The sequence below is a fragment of the Typopeltis vanoorti genome, chromosome 11 (assembly GCF_054136105.1).
Source record: "Typopeltis vanoorti isolate ZY-2024b chromosome 11, IOZ_Tvanoo_1.0, whole genome shotgun sequence".
Taxonomy (NCBI): Eukaryota; Metazoa; Arthropoda; class Arachnida; order Uropygi; family Thelyphonidae; genus Typopeltis; species Typopeltis vanoorti.
Genome location: NC_143559.1, coordinates 58,024,757 through 58,046,466, shown reverse-complemented (window position 1 = coordinate 58,046,466; position 21,710 = coordinate 58,024,757). Strand labels below are relative to the sequence as shown.

At 36.7% G+C, this 21,710-nt stretch overlaps 1 protein-coding gene across 1 annotated transcript in view; it reads right to left on the bottom strand.

Moving 5' to 3' along the window:
• LOC150101609 (uncharacterized) overlaps nucleotides 1–21,710 on the bottom strand; it is a 137,336-nt gene that overhangs the window by 47,463 nt on the left and 68,163 nt on the right. Inside the window, exons 5-6 of the mRNA XM_090399856.1 lie at nucleotides 15,741–15,824; nucleotides 4,423–4,524 (exon numbers count right to left, since the gene is read on the bottom strand). Coding sequence (XP_090255982.1) covers nucleotides 4,423–4,524; nucleotides 15,741–15,824 — 186 coding nt within the window. The remainder of the gene's footprint in view (nucleotides 1–4,422; nucleotides 4,525–15,740; nucleotides 15,825–21,710) is intronic.

Below are 21,710 nucleotides of genomic sequence, written 5' to 3'. Positions count from 1 at the left end.
TGCTGTGATTGCAGCTGTCTTTCTATGACCCTAATATTAAATGAATGACAGAAAATGGTAAAATCATCAACATAGATGGAATTACTAAGAGCTGGAAGAAGTTGTTCAGTTAATGAGCTAACCTTGATTGCAAAAAGCATGATGCTTAAAACTGAATTTTGTGGGATGCCCTCCTCTTGGATATATGGTTGGGAGAGAGTTCAGACTTACAAGATTTGGTTGGATGAGAATTCTTAATAAAGAGGGGAGATTCTTCTGAGACCAAAATTATGTAGGTCATTCAATATTTCAAATCTCCAAGTAGCACCACATCATATGTGTTTTCCATATCATTTCGTGTTTTAAGACCACATCTCTAATGAATACTTCCAGCAAGACTAGATCAGTTATAGAATACTTGAGGAAGCCAGATTAAGTTCTGAAAAAAGTTTCTCTCCAGAAACCATAAAAGAGCTAACCGTTTCCCCCACCCCAGAATCTTGCAGAGGCAGCTGGTCAGAGCAACTGGATGATAGTTCATTGGGGTAAGGATTATGGATCCTCCCCTGACTTTGGACAGGTAATAATAATAATAATAGACTTTTGCCATGCATATGGAAACCCATCCTTACAGAAAATTCTGTTGAAAAGGTGTGGCAGATAATCCATGGCTGATGGCTACATATGTTTTACTCATAATGAATGTTATCTGGTCCAATAGCACTTGGGAGACATTTAAACAAGGAGAAAGAACTTTCATTTCTTCTTCTGTAAATTGCATGTTGTATTTTTAAGTACCTCTCAAAGCTAAATTTGCTGCTTTACCGTTTTGTATTTTTGGGCAAGGAACTCGGTGAGATAAAAGGATACTGCTGATGTGTTAGTACCCCCCCCCCCCCCGAGTGTGTCCACTTACCATTGGGTCTGCAATTGTACATCCACTGTTAAATAAATAACATTAATGGATTTACCTTATGTATATATTTTAATTAAATATACACATAATTTAATTCAAATATATGTAAGGTAAATCTGTTATGTTATTAATTACTATATCTTATGTTCTATATGTCACGTTGCATCAATTATGTTCAAGAACAGAGAGCTGGTGAAGCCACAATTCCTCTAATTCTTGTTCAGGCACTACCACATAGTGTTATGTCCATTTAAATCTCCCTATTAAAAGTAATGATGGTAACCGCAATATGACATAATCAAGGTCATCCTGAGAGATCTGTTGCAGGAGGAAGGCAGAGAGCATGCTATTATCAGAGTCCTGAACGAGATTCAGATCGCAACTACTTTACATTGATATTAAGTGAGACTTGCTGGAAGGAGGTATGGTTGCCTACTAGGATGACTCCTCGGTGCCTATCTCCTGTCCTATCCTTATGAATGATAATTACATATTATAATGCCAGATCATCACTGGGCTTAGGGAATGTTTCCTACAGACAGAAGCATATTGGCTTATACTTCTGCAAGCGAGCCTTGATGTTGTCAATGTTTTGTTGGAATCCATGACAATTCCATTGAAATGTTTTCCTTTTCCCTTTTTATTATGTTGAAAGATGTTTTCATTACTCAGTCTTGGATTTTTTTTTTTTTTTTGGAGAATTGTTGTGAACAGCTAGTGTCCATTTCTTCATCAGGAAGAATATCAAAACATTGTCAAATTCAACTCCCTTTAGGGCACTAGGTATATTAATTGTTTTATCATTCTGTAGGGTGGGAAAACAGGTATCCATGATATCTGCTAACAGGCCATCTAGCAAAGTATTTGGAGGCATGTCTTTCATCCTCTATGGTGCACATTTATTTTTTTTTAACGAGGATTTTCATGTAGTGGAACCATTTGTGACATCTTCAAAAGTGTGTCCATATTGATTTCTCTCTGATTTGTTCTAAGGATAGCGAGCAAATCACACTGTTCAGAGAAGTTGTAGTTGTGAGAAGGCAGGATCAATATACCTGTCAATATTCCTCACTGATACTGACTTTTGTCTTTATAGTTGCCTTCTCTGCATAATAACAAGGTTTAGTAAATGTTGTTACTACTGTTGTTGTGTGCTGCCTCTTCACCACCTAATAAATGATGCATTGCTGCTTTTATTTTATGGATTTTCTTTTTGTCCTTCCATCTTTCTCATTTTCAGGAGTATGCTAGGTGGAAACCTCAGAGAGCATTTGTGTTTTGCTCTTACATAATGCTCTTAGATGGTTCTATCTTTATTCTCATGATCTTTAAAGACCCACTGGGCACAGATGGCAAAGCAATGACAAGCAGTTTGAAAATGACCATATTTCTGACATTTAAAGCAGTGCAAAAGGTTTGAGATGTAGAGCCTTACTGGACAGCTGAGATAACTCACTCTCGGACGTTAGTAGTTTTGGAGTTGAAAGTAAGATGAATGTTACTTGTGAGAACCAGGTGCCCATCCCTATGTATGAAAATTTTCCTTATGGCTATCACTACTTGGTCCTTTACTTCTGATCAGATCTCCTCATCAGGAACACTAAGGAGGTCCATCTGATATTATGCCTCTAGAAAAGTAAGGTTTTGTGGGAGGTGACCATAATTTGTATTCCTAGATTATGTCAACATAGCTGCTTCAGTAAGAATATCTTCTGAATAGAGTTTCTCTACAGATTTTGGAGATCCTGCCAAACTTTCTAAACTCATCTGGATGAAGAAGGGAGACATCTTTTCCAAGTGGATGTTCCCTTCTTGAATGCAAAATGATCATATATATATATAATTTTGTTGTTGTTGAAGTCCCTGATAGACGAGAGGATGCAAATTTATTCATTCTCAGGAGGAGTTTGGATTCAGCAACAGAACTCTGCACACAACACAGAGGTCCACTTTCTGGCAAGCAATGAATGGGAGTGGAACAGGACTACCCCAGACACAATGCTGGTACCACAGCAAGCCTTGGGCTCTGTCTCCAGACAATGGCGAAGGAGATTTACTGCACCACCACTGACCATTGCAAGCAAGCCCATTAGCTGACTGATCCTGGCCAGGCCATTCATGTCCACCCATCTTGCTGAAGCAGGGACTAAAGCAGTGAGGTAACCTAGATATCCTTGTCCCTCATGGGTCATGTCACACAGTACACATAGCAGCAAGGCACTGGATCCCAATGATGTTGGTCTGAAAGATAGGATAGTGAAAAAAAAAAGATTCAGGAGAAGCAGAGTAAAGAACATAGGAAGAAAAACATAGTAAAAGGATAAAAATGAAAAGGGTCAGTACTGTCACCAGAAGGTTCTCTCCACCATGAATAAGTTCTTCACTACTTTACAGATTTCCTTTCTTTTAGGCTTACACGGTGATCAGAATACATTTTGGAAAATTATGAAGACAACAATAATTCAGGATTGTAGATTTTGGTTTGTATTAAACTAAAGTTTTACTCAAACACGGTAATTGTCTCCATAATTTTCCAAAGTGTTACAGATTTCCTCTTTTAGTCTATGAAAAATCTCTCTGACATTAATGTGGTACAAACCCTTTACCAATTATGTCTCAATCATATCACATATCCTCCTATCTACCAAGCTCTGTAGATGGCATCCTTCACTCTTCCTATTAAACATTCCAAGAAATGTGACACTACCTCAGTCACTCTTCCAATGGTCATTTACAAAATATCTTTATCTCCTTGAAAACTAGATTGTTTATCTGGTTTTCAACCTGCACACAGTAGTCCATATGTGGCTTGGTCAATGTCTCATACAGATCTATTATCACTTCATTTGTATATCAAAATCTCTGACAAACCGATGGTGTGGTCATTACAATTTTAGTGATAAGGTCCCCTAAATTTTAGATACTGGCCTATCATCATGTTCCTCACCTCTTCTATCTTCTTCAATATACTGTCATCTAACTGATATACAGTGCACACGTCAATGTCACATTCACGACATTTACCCTTTGGTCGGAAAGACCTAGGTCCAAATCTCATCTAGGATACCAAGAATCTTTACAAGAGTTTTTCAACTGAAGATGAGTTAGCCTGTCTAAAGAGGTGGAGGCAGGTTTTTTTTTTTTTTTTTTTTTTTTCCTTCAGTAACTGGTTTTACATCCTGATAAAACAGGTATATTGGTTGAGCAAAGATAATTAACAAGTATCATACACTGGCTTAATAGTATTAGTTGTTTCAGCCATAATTCTAACAAGTATTTCAAAACCTTACACTTAATAACAATGGATGTGCTCGTACTTGGGCATTTGTATTTCCAGATAGTTAAAATAAATCATTTTCATTTTTAAGTATTGTTTAAACAGAATGTGTGCTGACACATTACAAAACATTTTTAACATATGACCAAGATATATATTTCATGTTACATAGTACTACACATTCTTGATATGTTTTCTGCTATTAAAACTGAACTCCATTTCTTAACAGCACCAATTAGGAAGTGACTACCTTTTTAAGGCCTTCTAGAGATTTCTTTTCTTTGATTACAGTTTCCAGTTCTTGACTTTTGTTCTCTAACTGATTTCTTAAATTTAAGGAATTCTTGCTCACCTAAAAATATATTTATAGTTTAAGTTTTTCTTTGTTAAAATTTAATATCACAAATTTTAAATTATATTCCAATATTTTTAATGCAAAATACAAGTGAATATTCATGCATATACTTTGATGAATAGTTACAATTCAATAAAAATGAGACATTCATTCAAGCATGCACTTACAAGCAGGTAAGCTAGTTTAAAAAGAAGCAGAATCCTGATTATAAGGTAACAAACACTGGATACGTGCATGCCATGTAATTGTTACTTAAAATAAGTAACAAAATATACAGGCAATACAAGAATCAATTCCATGCCAATTCAATATATAGCTTTATTTAAAGGGACATGCAAGCATGCTGGATATTTCAATTGTTTTTATATCTTATTTCTCAGCAAAAGGAGCAAAATAAAAATAAAATAAGCCTAATGTAATCATATTGGCCTTCCCAAATTTATATTCTTCATCTGAAGAAATAAATTTTCAAAATATCTAAATACACAGCAATTACAGAATCACAGCAAAAAAAACAAAAAAAACTCTTGCTTCTCTCTCTCTTTTTTTTTTACTGCTCTTCATTTTAAAATCTAAAATTTGATTTTTCCACATTTTCTAAATTTCTAACTAAAATCATTTGAATGTAAGTATATCAACCACATATTCAATCTCTAAATTTTTATACCTAAATGATTCCAAACTTCTCATTTCCATTCTCTATTCATCACAATGTGAAATAATTGAAAGATTTTAACTTCAGTTTTTCTATGCTAAAATAATATTATATCAATTACAGTATCTCAAATTACTATTTCAGTTCTCAGATGAATACTTTAAAGGTACAGACATCAAAATTAAATAACAGTAAAATGAAAGAAAACATTTAATAAGATATTCAGTCAGGCAACCAACTGCCATGCAAAAACACTTCCCACTCTCCTGCTTATACTCCTTATACATCTTCCAGGGATGGCCACTTATTCTATCCTGTCTTCCTCCATTCTTTAAAATCTCTTCACACTTTAATTTGATAACAACTCCTTACTAGCGTATTTGTCTTATTTCAGTTCGGGGGATCACAATCTACTGAAGTTCTGGAAGAGTTAATCCTTCATTCTGATTCAAACTGGGGAAATACAGTTCTCTTGCAATGCCCAAGTTGATCTCTAAGTATCCATGTCTAAAACTATGAATTGGCTTGGTCCATTACCAAGGATTCTATGAGTAGTTCTGACATTTAAGATGGCCTCTTCATACTTCTGATGTTCAACTTCAGATATCATTCAGACTTCTGAGTTGGATCAGTAACTGGCTGTTGGATAGTTATCAGAAAGTTGTATATGGGGGATGCAGTATCCCAAAAGAGAAAAATGTCACTAATGGTATGCCACAGGGGTCAGTTTTGGAGCCATTGTTGTTCAATTTGTATGTTAATGATATTGAGATGACTAACTAGTGGTTTGCAGATGATGCAAAACTTGGGAGAGCAATGCAGCGTCAAGCAGATGTTATGACCTTACAAAAGGACTTGAATAGATTGCATGAATGTGCAGGTAAGTGGAACTGTCAGTTCACTTGCACAGAGTAAGGTTTTGAGATTCGGTAAGCAACAATAGGATGCAAAGTATGGTAGGTTGAAGGAGGTAAAGCAGATAGAGATCTGGGGGTGGTGGACACAGACCTGAAATTCAGTGGCCACATTGCACAAGTTGTGAAGTTGTCACATTGGATAATGACAATTATGCAGAAGATCTTGACAGGCAGAAATAAAGAGGTTACGATTCCACTGTATAAGGCCTTGATCAGACCACTCATAAATTACTGTGCGCAGATTTAGCCACCTGGTTTCCATGGTGACGAGAATATATTTAAAATGGTACAGAGAAAACTAACGTAGCTGATAAAATACAATTAGAAACTAGTAACATTTTAAATATTTGCAGATGCAAAATTGGGGAGAGTGATGCAGAGTGAAGTGGATGTTATGGCCTTACAGGAGGATTTGAATAGAATGTATGAATGGGCAGATAAGTGGGACTATTAGTTCAATGTTACAAAAAGTGGTAAGCAACAATGGGATGCTAAAGTATACACTTGGTGGGGAAACTTTAAAGTAGGTAGAGGAAATGAGAGATCTGGGAGTGGTGGTGGATAAGGACCTTGAATTCAGTGGCCACATTGCACAAGTAGTGAAGACGTCATATCAGATAATGGCAATGATGCAGAGAACTCAGACATGCAGAAACAAAGACATTATGATGCCACTGCCTTGACCAGGCCTCATATGGATTATTGTGCACAGATTTGGTCACTGGGTTTTCATGGTGATGAGGATATGTTGGAAAGGGTCCAGAGAAGATTCATAAAGGTGGTCAGTGATCTTTGGAATGTGGAGTACAATTGATTGGACAGATTGAGAGAATGTTGCAGAGCCTCACGAATAAGAGGAAGAGGGAGGATATGATTGAAACATAAGCTAATCAAAGGTTGTTACTGGGTCGAGATGGAAGAGATTTTTCATAGAATGAGAGAGGAAGGTAGAACAAGAGGCCATCGCTGGAATTGTATAAGGAGAGTGTGAACAGAGTGAGGAATAGGTTCTTTGCATGGAGAGTGGAATTCATTGCGTGAGTGTTGTGGGTGTAGACACATTGAATCAGTTTAAAACACTGTTAGACGAGCATTGTGTGCAATAGTGCGTACCTCCCATGATGAGTCTGACTCCATAGAGGTCAAATGTTAACTGCCCTACCAGCCAAGGTGGATGAAATAGTGATACCAAATTGCAATTCTTATCCATTTTTTTCGATAGGTGTTACAGAATCATATCCAGATTTAGCTGGACGTCTATAGAATAGACATCCTGGCCAGTTAGGAGTTAATAATAATAATTAATCTTTAAACATTAAACACTGTCCAGTTAAAATTATTCTACAAGTGTACAGTACATCTACTCTGACATAAGGTGCCTTCCTTGAAGTTATTAACTAATTATATACCCCCCAACTGTTTGATATCAGCATTGATTGAATAAAATAACCATTCTGAACTTTCAATTAATGAATACTAATTCATGAACATTCTTGAGAATGTTTAATTGCAATCCAATAGTACATACACATTTTCTCTCAAACACCTGATAATCATCCCTCTCACGTGATACTTGTTCAACAGACCAGATCAAAATTACTTCCAAGTGAAACTGTTGATCACCTTTATAGACTGCCACAATATCAGGATATTGCCTAGTTGCATTTGCTTTTCCACAGACATTTCCATGCTTACAGGTGGAGTTCCGTGGAGCCCCCACGGAACTCCACCTGTAACCCTCTTCCCCCCCCCGATATTGCCCAACCGCACACAACTCTCCGATACCCACCAAACAGTCAATCCCGAATCCAGTTGACCAACCAGATATCCAAACACCAGCCCATCATGTGGCTCCACATCAAATGCCCTAGAAAAATCCAAAAAGGCAGCACATGCCCCTCTCTCACCAACTGCTCCCATCACTCCATTATAAAAGACAATCACATCACTAAAGCAAGGGCATCCCCCCCCCCCCAACAAATCCATGCCGACTCTCACAAATAACATTACCCTCATCTGCCCAATACTGTATATAGTCACTCACTAATTTCTCCAAGACCTTAATAACTACTGATGACACAAACTAGCCTACAACTAGACACCCCAGTCCACCACTGCCACCCCCAATCATCTCCCCTGCAGCCAGACCCCAGCGAAGAGCCAAGCCAACAGAGCTGTCAGTTCCCCAGCACATTCTGAGGAACTGACACTCCCCCACAATCATTTCTCCTCCCACTGGCCACACAGCCAAAAAAAAAAAAAAAACCCAGGACCCTCCTTGGATCCCAGTGCCAATCCTCCTCCCATACTCCAGTCTCACCCTCCTCACCACACCAGTCCCTATGCATCTGCTCTCCACCCCTCTCCCTATATATCTTCCATAATCTCTTTTTCACCTGCAGTTCCTGTTTGATATTGTTTGTCATCGAAATTGTGTACGCTTTTTCACTCATGGAATACAGCTTACTATTGCTGCTAACAAATATTCCCTCACAATTTCCCAAACACCAATGATATCCTGGTTCCCCAATTCTGCCCCAAGTTGATATCTAAGACTATCATAATCACCTGCCCTATAATTCCACATATGTTCCCTTTTCCCTGATATCCCTGCATATCTCAAATAACAGGAATTCAGCTTCCAAATCAAAACCACATGGTCATGCTCTCTAACCTAGGGAGAGAGATGCCATCTCAGCCACCATCATTTCCCCCCAATGCCATGACCAAATCCAAAACTCCTGAACCTCCCATTCCCTCCACCACATGCCACCCAAGACACCTGTCTCCAAGAATTTTAGAAACCCCCTCCCCCCCCAATCACAACATGCATTTCCCTCTTCCCAGCTTATACTGCTGTAGTTAAAATCTCCCATAACAATCACCCTTCCTGCACCTGCCAAGCCCAACTGCCCAAACAACCCCTGCTTCCCACCCTCCGTTTTCCTTGGTTTGTAGCAACACCTCCACTAAATATCCTGTCCTGGCCACCTCCACCCCTACATGCCCCCAAAACCACGTCACTGCCTTTCACAGCATCCACTCTTAGAGGATATAAGCAACACTCCGCCACCACAACCTTACTCCCATTCTACCGAAAAAAACACTGCACCCCCGCTACTTCAATTCCTGTTATTATATCATCTTCTGTCAACCACGTCCCAGTGATCCCAATAATATTTGCCAAGCTGATGCCATCAATGCCACCAATTCATCTCCTCCAACCCCAGACACTCCTGGCATTAGTATGAAGCGTAAAAATATCACTGCTTCTATACCCATCATTATCCCCTCCAAACCTCACTGGACCCAGTGCCATCTGATGTCATCCCCCCCCCCCCTCCTCCCAAGCACACATTCCCCACAAAAAGCCACCCTTGCTACCATCCATCCTGGGAATTCTAGTTTCCCTGCATTGACACACACCGACTCATTCAGAAAACAGCAATCTCCCCCAGATGCTTTTGTCCTTCCTCATTCAAATGCAAGTGGTCTTGCATACAGTTCCCTTCTGTCCCCCAAATGCCCTCCAAGCATCCACATACTTCAATCCTTTCTTCTGACACATTCTGGCTATTATGTAATTCAGTATCACCGCTCCTCCACTCAGCTCATCACCACCACACACACACACACACACACACACACACACACACACACACACACAATCCCTCCTCTCCGAGTTCTCCCCCTGCACAACCCCAAGCTAGAATCCCAGATCTCTGGCTTCCCGAGTCACCTGCACCTAGCATCAACAACTACCCCATCCAACCCTTCACCCCTCTTAATTGCCATAGCCACACTTTATATCATTCCTTCCAGGCAAACACTACTCTAGCATTCTATCTTGCACACTACAGATCATCGAGTCTCCATACATCACACTTCTTACCACTCTGTTCCTTGATTGCTCACCTGCATCCCTCACTCTCTCTCCCCTCTAACCCTTTCTTTCTGTGTTCCCCCACTTACGGCTGTCCTGGAATCACTCTATCCCTGGTTACAGCACTCCCTCACATTCTTCCCATTTCCTGACTGTTTCCATTCTCCCCTCTTCCATCATTTGTTAAACTCTCTCATTCCCACTCTTCTGTTTCTATTCTCTCCTCTTCTATCATTCCCATACCTCTCTCTCTCATTCTCTCTTTCCTACTGCTCCTATTCTCTCCTCTTCTATCATTCCCATAACTCGCTCTCACTCCTACTCTGATTCACCTTGCATTCATCTCTTCCATTCACCTAATCTCATCTTTCATACTTCTTATCTTGTTCCCGAGATATTCCACCTCCTCTTTCAGCTCATCTACCTCTCTCTGCAAATTAGTCACTCTTACTCGCCATTCATCCTCCCAAATCAAGACCCATCTCCGAAAACTTCACAATCACTCAAGCCTTCCACACTCCCCCACTCTTATTTTTTCATTCATATTTTGCTCGTCATTCTCTCCTATCACACTACTCATCTCCCGACATTCATTTCCCATCCCTGAAGCAACTAGGTCAGTTATTGTAATATCTAATTCATTAAATTCTTCCCATTGCCTACATTTTTGCCCATATATGCAGTTCCCCTTCTCTCACCCGCCACATATCCAACTCCCGGGACACATACATACTGCAAGCACTGCATGCCACAAAATCCTTTATTATGTTATGCAAAATAGAGTCCTTAAATGGGGAGGACTTGGTGACACACCAATTGTAATTGGAGCTTTCATATGATGACTTGGACAATTACAGTAGAAGACTAGAAAAGAAGCATTTGAAACACTGCTGGAGAGTATTACTAGAAGTAAGCTGGCGAGAAAGAAAAACCAATGAAGTCTTGCATGAAATAAGAATTAAATATTGAAGAAGATGCAGGATTCAGAGGGAGAAAGATGGATCACATATGGAGAAAGATGGATCACATATGGAGACATAATAAATGGATTATAAATATATTAGAAGGGAAGATAGCAGGGAAAAGAAGCAGATGGCTGAAATATACATTGTTAAAGGTGGTGTTTAGATTAACAGCTGACCTGGTTGGTGTACCTGCTCTCCAATCAACAGGGTGCAAGTGCAAATCCCACAACTGGAATGGATGTTTTTGATTTTCTTTAGGTGAGAGACCACCACCCTGCTTATTGGAGACCTGAAGTGGTTTGAAAAAGTTCTGTGTTTAGTCTCTAGAGCAGAGTTTCAGGACTGTAAAAATAAATTAAAAATACAATATATGTAATTGATAAAAAAATATCCTTAGCCAACCCATGGTACCAAATGTACCATGGGTTGGCTAAGGTTCGCAAATAACCTTTCGTGGGTGGGAGCAACATAAAAAAACAGGAAGAGGTTACAAGCTAAAGAGTAAAGCTAGAAATGGAGAAACCTGGAAGAAGGAATTCTCCATAGTAACAGTGACTGTCTCTTAGAATGATTTATCTATTACATAATTCAGGAACTGTGCTCTAGAGGCCAAACATGGAATTTTTTCGAGCTGCTGCAGGCCTCAATAAATGATGTAGTGGCTTCCCACCCTAAAGTTAAACTGATTCAACGTCGGTAGTAAAGAGTAAAAAGTAGCTATAACATTAACTCAAGCTTATAAATTTGCCTAAGATAGAACATCCTGTGATTCTCAATATTATTCTTTTCAGTATACAGAAAACCAACCACAACTGAAAGATTTTCACATGCCACTTCATGCCAACATCCATTATAAATGACAAGCATGATAAAAACATTACGGACAGACCCAACAACATTTCCATTATCTCAGAAAAAAGGAATGAAGATCAGTGTTATCCGAGGCATACTCTTTCCCTCGATGGGCATAACTGAAAATTATTAACAAAATTCCTGATACCCTCCAACAGCACCTTGAAATAAACAGGCTCTCAAAAATGCAAGTGCATTCTACATTCAAGTGCATCTTACATCAAGAATGTTATGGACAAAGTTGCAATGTAGCTTTCTGATTTTAACATTAAAGATGCTTTTTTTGTCAATGTACAAGATTTTGAGGTTCCTACAACCAAAACCTTCACATTGTTCCATAAAAAAACAAAAGTATACAAAATTCATTGCTCCTGTGGCATTTGCTATGTAGGCCAGACTAGATGGTCTGGACAGATATGCATGCCTGAACATGTAAAAGATGTTGAGGAAAAAAAGCACAGATCAGGATTAACCTCCCAGAGAACAAATACAGGCCACCAAGTAGTCTGACAAACAGAAAGGACATATATTGATCATAACTGTTTTATAAGAATTAAAGATGCCTCAGAAATGTTTTGTATGCCCACACAATGTAATAAGAACCACGGTTTAATCCTACACAAGCTTGGTCTGCATTCATTAAAAATCTAACAACTAGCATTGTTACAATGCTTACATAAGAAGTTTTATGTTAACACAACAGTTTTTTCTGATCACTCTGTTTATATGTACTAGTTTTAAATTTAAAACTAGTACATAAATTTAAAGTTCTGATAACATATGCTAAGTGTTTTAGTTATACCACATTTGCAGTTATCTTTACTCAAGTGAGATGGCAATATTTACATTCTGATTTTCATATTATACTACTTTGATTCAATTCACACTATTCATAAAATAAATTCTTGTTTCTTGTAAATACAATAAAAGAAAAAAAAAAGGGCATGCTCTTGAATTTCAATAAAATCCATCAAGTCACACATTGTAATATCACACCTGATACTTCACTGCCTGGTTGGCCAAGTGGTTAGCGTATCAACTCTCCAGCCAAAAGGCTGCGGTTTGAATCAAGCTGTGGGCATGGATGTTTGTGATTTCCTTGATCAGTCTTTGGTCTCCCTGGAGGTGTCACACAATAATAATAATAAAGTGAACAGACAATTTTGTGAATGACAGGTAGGTCATGCAGCAATAATTTGCTCACTTTCTATAATGAGGTGAATAGAGGAAGTGGCTAAAAGATGATACTGCTGAACTTTGCAATGGCATATGAACAGCATACTGCACAGAACTATTACAAAATTGCAGCACTGAGGAAGGATAAGAGAGTAGTTGATATATCAAAGACTGGTATATGGATGGAATAGAATCTAGGTGAATGCATGTGACAAGAAGTGTACAACAACAGAACTCTGCTATTTAATTCATGTAGTAATGAAACTGGAAATGTGAGGGAAAAATATCCAGTTGTTTACTGATTATGCAAAAATGGGTAGGGCAATAAAGATGGAGATATTCTGAAAAATGCTTTGAAGAGATTTAAGAATGGGTGAAATATAATGGTTTTCAGTTTAATCTAGCAAAGTGTAAAGTTTTTTTTTATACACTTTGGGATGGAAAGATTTTATGCTGCATTACAATGATGTGCAAATTCTTTGAAGTTAGAGAGCATACTGCAAAAGTGAAAAGTTCAAAGATCACTTGGATATTGAAGACTATACTGACAAGTAGAGGTAGTTAGATTATCTCTCTTTATATGGCTTTGATGCAGTCACAATTTGACTACTCTGCATGGGTTTGATTATATGGGTTTCTCAGAGATGAAGTTGTGAGTAAGATCTAGAGTGATCAAGATGTTGATAGGCCTATGGAGCATTATCTATGTGGATAGTGAAGATGTGTGGATTACAAAAATTGTTTGATAGGCAGCAAAGAGGGGTAATAAATATGATAAACAAATATAATTTCCTGAAGAGGTTTTAAAAGACTGGTACAGAAGACATTTTTCAATATATGATACAAGGGGAAAGAACAAGAGTAACTCCTGTAAACTGTGTAGGAATAGTTAATAAGATCATAAGGACTAGATTTTTTTCTTGGAGAGTGGAATGGCTTGCCCAAATGAGTTCAAGCAGAAGTACTGCATGTATTGTTAAGTAAGTATAAGCCTCATATGATAATAATAAAACATCAATAATTATTGATTATAACTTTATATTTACTGATTTACTGAAATATGTACTCCAGTTTTGATGCCTGTAAGTTACTGTGTATGTGTATGTATGTTTTTACATACAGTAAACCCTCGATTCAATGGACTAATAGGGACTAAGGGATGCCCGTTAAATATTGAATTTTTTAAAATAAAAATATCTGTAATATTATACTGTAGTTTTATCAATATTAGCACTGTAATAATAAAAAAAATTGTTTTACACACAATTTTCACACTTTCAGATAAGTTAATGTTTGATATTGAGGTGCTTGGTTTAGGTAATCCTGTTTTAAAAAACTATCAAGTTTTTTTGTTGTTTTTTTTGAACTTTTGAATTCTGCTGTTTTTTTATAATTAACTCCCTAAAATTACGAAAATGTGTGTAATAAAACTGCCGCAGAAAGTCACGGCATGTGACAAAGAACCAATTGCTATGCGATTGGTGTGATCACGTCCTAATCATTCGGCAAACATGTTTTATGAGCAGCGATTTATGTTGGCTAAATTTTTTGAAAGTTTGAAATTACAAATTACTACAGTGTTTTTCCAACATATGGCCTATTTGCCAAATATTTGTTAAAAATAACAAAAAGTAATAACAAAAAATAACCTGTTAATTTAATTATAAGCAAATCTTGGTTGAAAGCATTTTAAAATTAACAGGATGTTAATTTTCACAAGACATATGGACCGGAAATTTTGTCCGTTAAATCGAGGGTTTACTGTACTACTTGTGGCTATGGGTTCAAATCCCACTGCAAGCACGGGAGTTTAGTAATCTTAAGGTGAATTTCAATGCCTAATGTGAAACCATTATCACCATATTGTGCTTCATGGAGGCCTGAAATGGTGTGAAAATGATTAATGTTTGCTCTCTAGAGCAGGGTTTCTAGACTTAAGCTTTGTTCCATTCAAAATACTAATGCACTATAGGATTACAACCTTCAATGGGTAAGATTCATGTTTTAAAAAAAAAAGTAACACAAAAGTATAGTGCAATGAAATATAATTCATGCTTAAGGTTTTAATTAGCAGCAAGTAGGCAATTTTGTCTGTTCTTATCACATAGATTGTGTGCAAGATTTATGTAATTTATAATCAAACGTGATGCAAGTGAAGATTGTTTGATAGATTGGTAATTAATGTGTGAATAAGTGTTTATTCTAAATACCTTCTGATATTAATAACAACACCATTAAAGTTAGAGGGACAAGATACTTTTATCTCTTTAATGATATAAGAGAACTAAATTCTTTCTAAATATCATTAAATTCCATCAAGCACTGACCACTGATAACAGTTAAAACTGAAAAATTCAAGTAGACAAATAATGCTTTAGAGTTATGGTGGCCATTAATTTTCTTAAATACGTCTTGATATAATTAGTTTGAAATTACAAATGCAGCCAATTAAGCTCAAAAAATCTTGGTACATGTCTGATTTCTTTAGTACATGATTTCCATGGAATTCAGGGAATACTGAATATGAGTACATTGAAATTAAACTATTTTGCATGCCTTAATTTCATGCATTACAAAATATGCTCCTCATGCAATCTGACAGTGAAAATGCATTGATACATCCATTTAGTAGAGTATTACCTTTTCCAAAAGATCCTCAAACAGGATAACCTGGATATTAAAAAGATAACATATGACATGAAAGTTATATGCTATCCAAAAATTTCACAAGCTTCACAAGCTACTTAAAACAATAGTTGACTTACCTCATCAAATTTCTGCACAAGATTTTTCTTTTCATTTTCTTCACCTTGAAGTTTAGCTTGGAGTTCAATTAATTTAGTTTGCATCTGAAAACATAATTCAGAGTAGATTAATATCAACATCTAAAAACATCAAAGCATTCAATATCATAAAACCCATCCAGTTTAACCATTCAAGAACTGTAAAACAAAACAAAAGTTGCAACATATTTACAGACCATTGAATTTTTTATTATTTTTTTTTTAATGTACTTAAAATGCACTACTTTATTATTATTATTATTATTTGACACCTCCAGGGAATCCAAAGACTCATCGAGGGAGAGTGTGCCAACAGCATCGAACGATTGGTCCCCTTCCAACTACTAACTGCACTCAAACTTACTTAACTGAGCCATTAGTAGCAGAGGCTCTACCAATCGACCAACCTTTGCCGGCATATATTTTATATTTTGAAATATACTTATGAAATGTTGATGAAAGTTTTTTCACTTGGCTATGCTACCAATTATATATTTGGTTTAATCCTTTATCCAAGTGTAAGCAAACAAAGTTTGTGTCTAAGTATTTTCAGGACTGGGGAAACTTGTGGTAAAAGTGCGATAAGTTCTGATCACTTGCCTTAGTATCCCATAATGCAAAGCATCTCCTTGCAGACATGTATACTTTGTTTGCTTACACTTGAAAAAAGGATTAAACCAAATATATAATTGGTAGCATAGCCAAGTGAAAAACATCCATCAACTAGCTCTAATCCAGAGAATTTTAGTAATAACGTGTTGACACCTTTTGGCAACTGGCATATGATGATATGACTTCTACATTACTTTCACCTTAGTATCACCACCTCTGGGTCTGGCTCCCACTAATGAGACCTGAATAAAGGTCGAAAGAGTCTGGATAGTGACCCTTCCTTTAATGCATAGTAGTATACATGTCTGGAAGGAGATGTGCTTTGCATTATGGGATACTAAGGCAAGTGATCAGAACTTATCTTTACTTTTACCATGAGTTGCCCCAGTCCTGAAAATACTTGAGGAGCAAACTTTGTTTGCTTACACTTGGATAAAGGATTAAACCAAATATATAATTGAGACTTATGAAATGTAGTATTAACATGTTTCTATAAAACCTTTCTGGTTAATATATGAAGGTGGTCTGAAAAGTTCTCAGCCTAACAGTTAAAAATTTATAATTTCAAAATTATTATTTTTTTTAACATAAACTCCCTTAAGACTAATACATTTATTGCAGCGATGCTCTAGCGCAATTATCCCATCAATGTAGTGGTTCTCAGTAAGATCTGCAAATACCCCTCTACAGCTGCAATCACCTCTTGATTTGAAAACACTGACCAGTGAGGAAGAGTTTTAGTTTTGGGAAGAGACAGAAGTCAGAGAGAGCCAAATCTGGGGAATAGGATGGATGTTCCAACAATTCGCAGTGTAGATCTCTTAATTTTTCCATTGCCAAAACACCTTTGTGGGTAGGTGCATTGTCCTGATGAAAGATGGTTTTTTTCTTCTGCAAAGCAGGTCTTTTTCTCACAAATTTTTTCATCTAGTCTGGTTAAAAGATTGGAATAATATTCTCCAGGTATTGTTTTATCCTTTTCAAGATAATTAATAAACAAAATACCTTTAGCATCCCAAAACACTGGTGCCATGACCTTTCCTGCTGATGGAACCAACTTTGTCTTCTCTGGCACTGAACAACCAGCTTCTGTCCACTGTTTTGACTGCTGTTTGATTTCTGATGTGTAATGGTGAATCCAAATCTCATCCATAGTAATAAATTAATGCACAAAATCAGTTTTATTCTTGTTAAAACGCTCCAAGCACTGTTCAGAGATTTTCAGGCAAGTGCATTTTTGATTTGTTGTGAGCAAGCACGACACCCATCTTGCGCAAAGCTCTTTCATTTGCAATTCTTCGTGCAAAATATATCCTACGCATTCTTTTGAAAGACTTATAGCCTCAGCAATTTCACACACTTTGACTCGCCGGTCATCCAATACCATATCGTGCACTTGATGAATGATTTTGAGTGTTGTTACACTTTTTGGACGTCCTTCACGTGGATCATCTTCAAGGCTGGTATGGACACATTTAAACTCGGCAGCCCATTTCTTAATTGTCGAAAACGAAGGAGTGCCTATAAACTTTTATAAACTTTGAATGAATTTCTTTTGGTGTTAAACCTTTTTTACAAAGAATTTTATAAACCGCACAATACTCAATTTTATCCATTTCAAGGGATAGACAACACTTTTGCTTCAGACATCTGTATAAAACAAACTACTTGTTAGAATGATTTGCAATTTAACATGGGTGCTTATGACAGATGTATCAACTTAGGTAAAAAAAATCGTGCCTCAATCATGCATGACTATCTCAATCCCATCTTCTTGGGATGAGATAAAAGACCTACCATCTAGTCAAGTCATTCAGAGAACACAAGTGTGAGTGTGTGTGTTCTCTACATTTTTTTTGTCTCTTTCAAAGAAAAGAACTCCCCCTGAGAGATTGGAAGGAGCATTTATGCTCCTCTCATCTCTCAAAATTCAAACCTAGGTCTTTTCAAAGGGTATCATTCATCATCATCAACTGACACATGAAGGTAATAACATCAATATTAAAGAAATAATTCTGCAGTTTTCTCAAAATTGAATGCAAATACATAATCCAAAATTTTCAATACATAAATGAGACTAATCTTCGAAATTAAAAATTCTGCAGAAAAGTGAAAGAAATTAGTTAAAATATTCCTTACATTTCCTGAAGCATGATATGAGACTCTTTAATGGTATCTCCACCTGCAGGTGAAAAAAGGTTATGGATGAGACAAAAGAGATAAGGAGAGGGATGGAGGATAAATGCATGAAGAATATAAGACTCAGGCCAGGAGAGTGACTAATATAGCAAGGAAGGCAAAACTTGAATGTGAGAAGAGAATAGTCCAGAGATTCAAGGAATTCTTTCATTGTGTGACCAGTAGGAGGAGGAATGACTATGGAAGAATGACATTGTTAGATAAAGATGAGAGCAGAGTGATTGATCCAGAGAACATAGTGAAGTTGTTTAATGATCACTTTATTGGGGTATTTCATCTGGAAGAAGTAGGCTTTAATACTAGAGGGGGATAGGGAGAGTTCAAGGTTTACAAGTGCAAGAGGAGAGTTTTTCCAAATACTGAGTACTCTGAATGACAATAAAACAATGGGACAGTACAGGATTATACCATGTGTTTTGAGTGAATGTGCTAAAGAACAAATTCAAGCTCCACTGACATGGCTTTTCGGTGAAAGCCTAGCTATGGTAAAGGTACCCAAGGAGTGGAAGAAGGGTAAGATTGTGCCATTGCAGGGGGTGATAGTAGAATGGAAGTGTAAAACTATAGACTAGTTTGCATTTCTTCAGTAGTGGTTAAAATTTTGGAGAAATCAGTGAGAGATCATAAATAGCATTGGATAGATGAGGGTAATGTTATCCATAGATAATTATGAGACTCAGCATGGATGTTAAGGGTCACTTGTGTTTTAGTAATCTGATTGCCTTCTATAATAGAGTAACAAGAGTGGTTGATGAGGGAAAGGCATATACTGCCATCTATTTTTGAATTTTACAGAGGCATTTGACAGGGTACAACATGATAAGCTGATATTTGAATTACAGTACACAGGTTAAATGTCAGGTTAGTGAATTGGATTGGGAACTGGCTGTCTGACATATCAGAAAGTTGTGTATGAAGGAGTGGTATCAAGGAAGCAGAAGGTTACAAGTGGGATTCCATAAGGCTCTGTACTGGGATGTGTATTGTTTAACCTTTATATCAATGACACTGTCAATGGATTGCAGGGGAATATTCCATTCATAACTTATTTTTAATGGTATTGCAACACCAAATGAACTAAATTATGAAAAATATGTTTATTAGCTGGTTTATATTTTGCAGGATTTCAAACCAGCATCTTCAGAATACACTACATGTTAGTGAACATGCAATGAGTAAGTGAAACAATTTGAATTGTAACAGACAAAAGATCTAAAGTCGTAATTTGGCACCCTCTAATTTTGTAAAAAAAAAAAAAAAGTATTACAACTAGGTAGGTCTTAAGATAATAGTCACAGGAGGAGGGGCAAGGACCTTGGGGTGGTGAATGACTGATAGTGACTTGAAGTTTAGGTGATCACAAAGGTGGTGAAGGTAACCCAGAGCACTGCTAAATACCGAGAAGGACACTGATCAGCAGAGATAGAAGAGTTGTAATTCAGAGCATTGATCAGACCACATCTGTCCTATTATGCCTAGATTTGTTAACTATGATTTAAAAGAGATAATTTAACCTTGAAAAAAGTACACAGGCAGATAACAAAAATAATATCAGGACTGTACAATGTTAGTTATGAGGACAGACTGAGGGAATGTGGACTGCAAAGTTTAGTAGACAGGAGGAGAGGTGATATCATTGAGATATTTAAACTGTTGAGAGGTAGTTATAGGGTTAACAGTGGGAGAGTTCTTCCATATAGTAGAACAAGGGGAAGGAGGGAGGACAAGAGGCCATCCCTGGAAGTTGTGAAAGGAAGTCATGAACAAGAAGGCAAGGAGTGGCTTCTTTGAATGTAGGGTGGTGAGAGCATGAATGGAGTGGTATGATACTTATTTAAGATGGGCCTCCTGTGACAAGTAGGGAAGAGGAGTTATAGAGTAGAGTGCCCTCCAAGGAGTCCTTGGACTCCTTGACAATGTCATGTAATAATAATAAGATAGTGTACATGACATTAGTAATGAGATTAAGACTATTAACTGGGCATCCTCAAAAAAGATTACAGTTAGAGCACATACTGTCCCAGAAGAAATAGCCATACACTTGGTTCTCCCTGGATGGAACAGTAAAGACATAAGAAACATCTATAGCCAGGACTCCAGAAATCTACTTGCCACAGGTGAGGAGAAACAAGTGGCAAGTGAATATTCAGCCTTGTTCTAAAATAAGGAAATATTATTTCCTTCACATAATTTACACAGTTTGTCGATTTTAAAACATCTCATTAACTGCCAAGTTATCTGACTACAGGTGGCTGCCAACAAATTCATTAGAGAAGTTTTATTTCCAAAGAGTTGGAAATAAATTTTCTAGATCTGAAATCCTTAATTTGAACACTACGGAATTTCCTTTTAAATAATTGCAAAAAGCAATTGTAATTTTAGTTGCTGGTTTTCTCTAAAAGTCATAACATAAACCAATCCTTTTTTTTTTCACTTTCTTCCATCCTATTATCTCCTTTAAGGTTCAGAACTTTATTTTTCTCTCTGTATGAAAGACTTTTTCGTTTTTTCATAGTAATTTAAAGCTGCCTATTTTCTGCCCCCAACAGTTGTTCTGTCATCATTGTTGTAACATAATTGATAACTGTTAAACATTTTTCTTTCTGTATGAAACCTATTAAATATATCCGTTTGAGTTCCAAACATCTCATTTCTCTCACGGCAATATTACAGTGCTCTTTACTTCACTAAGTATGACACTTCCGACTTACATTTGTCATGAAGCAAATATGAAAAACTTCCATGTTTTCTTGAACACTTGAAACAAGAAAACATGGAAGTTTTTCATATCATGAGTAGATTTAATTTAAATTAGTTATAATTTCCAATAATTTATCAAATCAATGCATTAATTTGGTTCAATATTAATCTTAAATGTATACACAGCATATGTAACAGACAATCTATTGTTTTAAAAATATTAATTGTACTTTTCTCACAAGATAATTTCATTAACAAAATAAACCAGTAATTCTAAACACAAAAATTAAAATTGGCACAATCTAATTAAATACTGTAATACATCTATACATCTTATTTTTTCAACACCTTTACCCCTTAATTACGTGCAAAGTCATAATATAGTGTTGTCCTAAGCTTATTTTCACAGTTAACAACATGAATTAGCTGAGTGTAATTAAA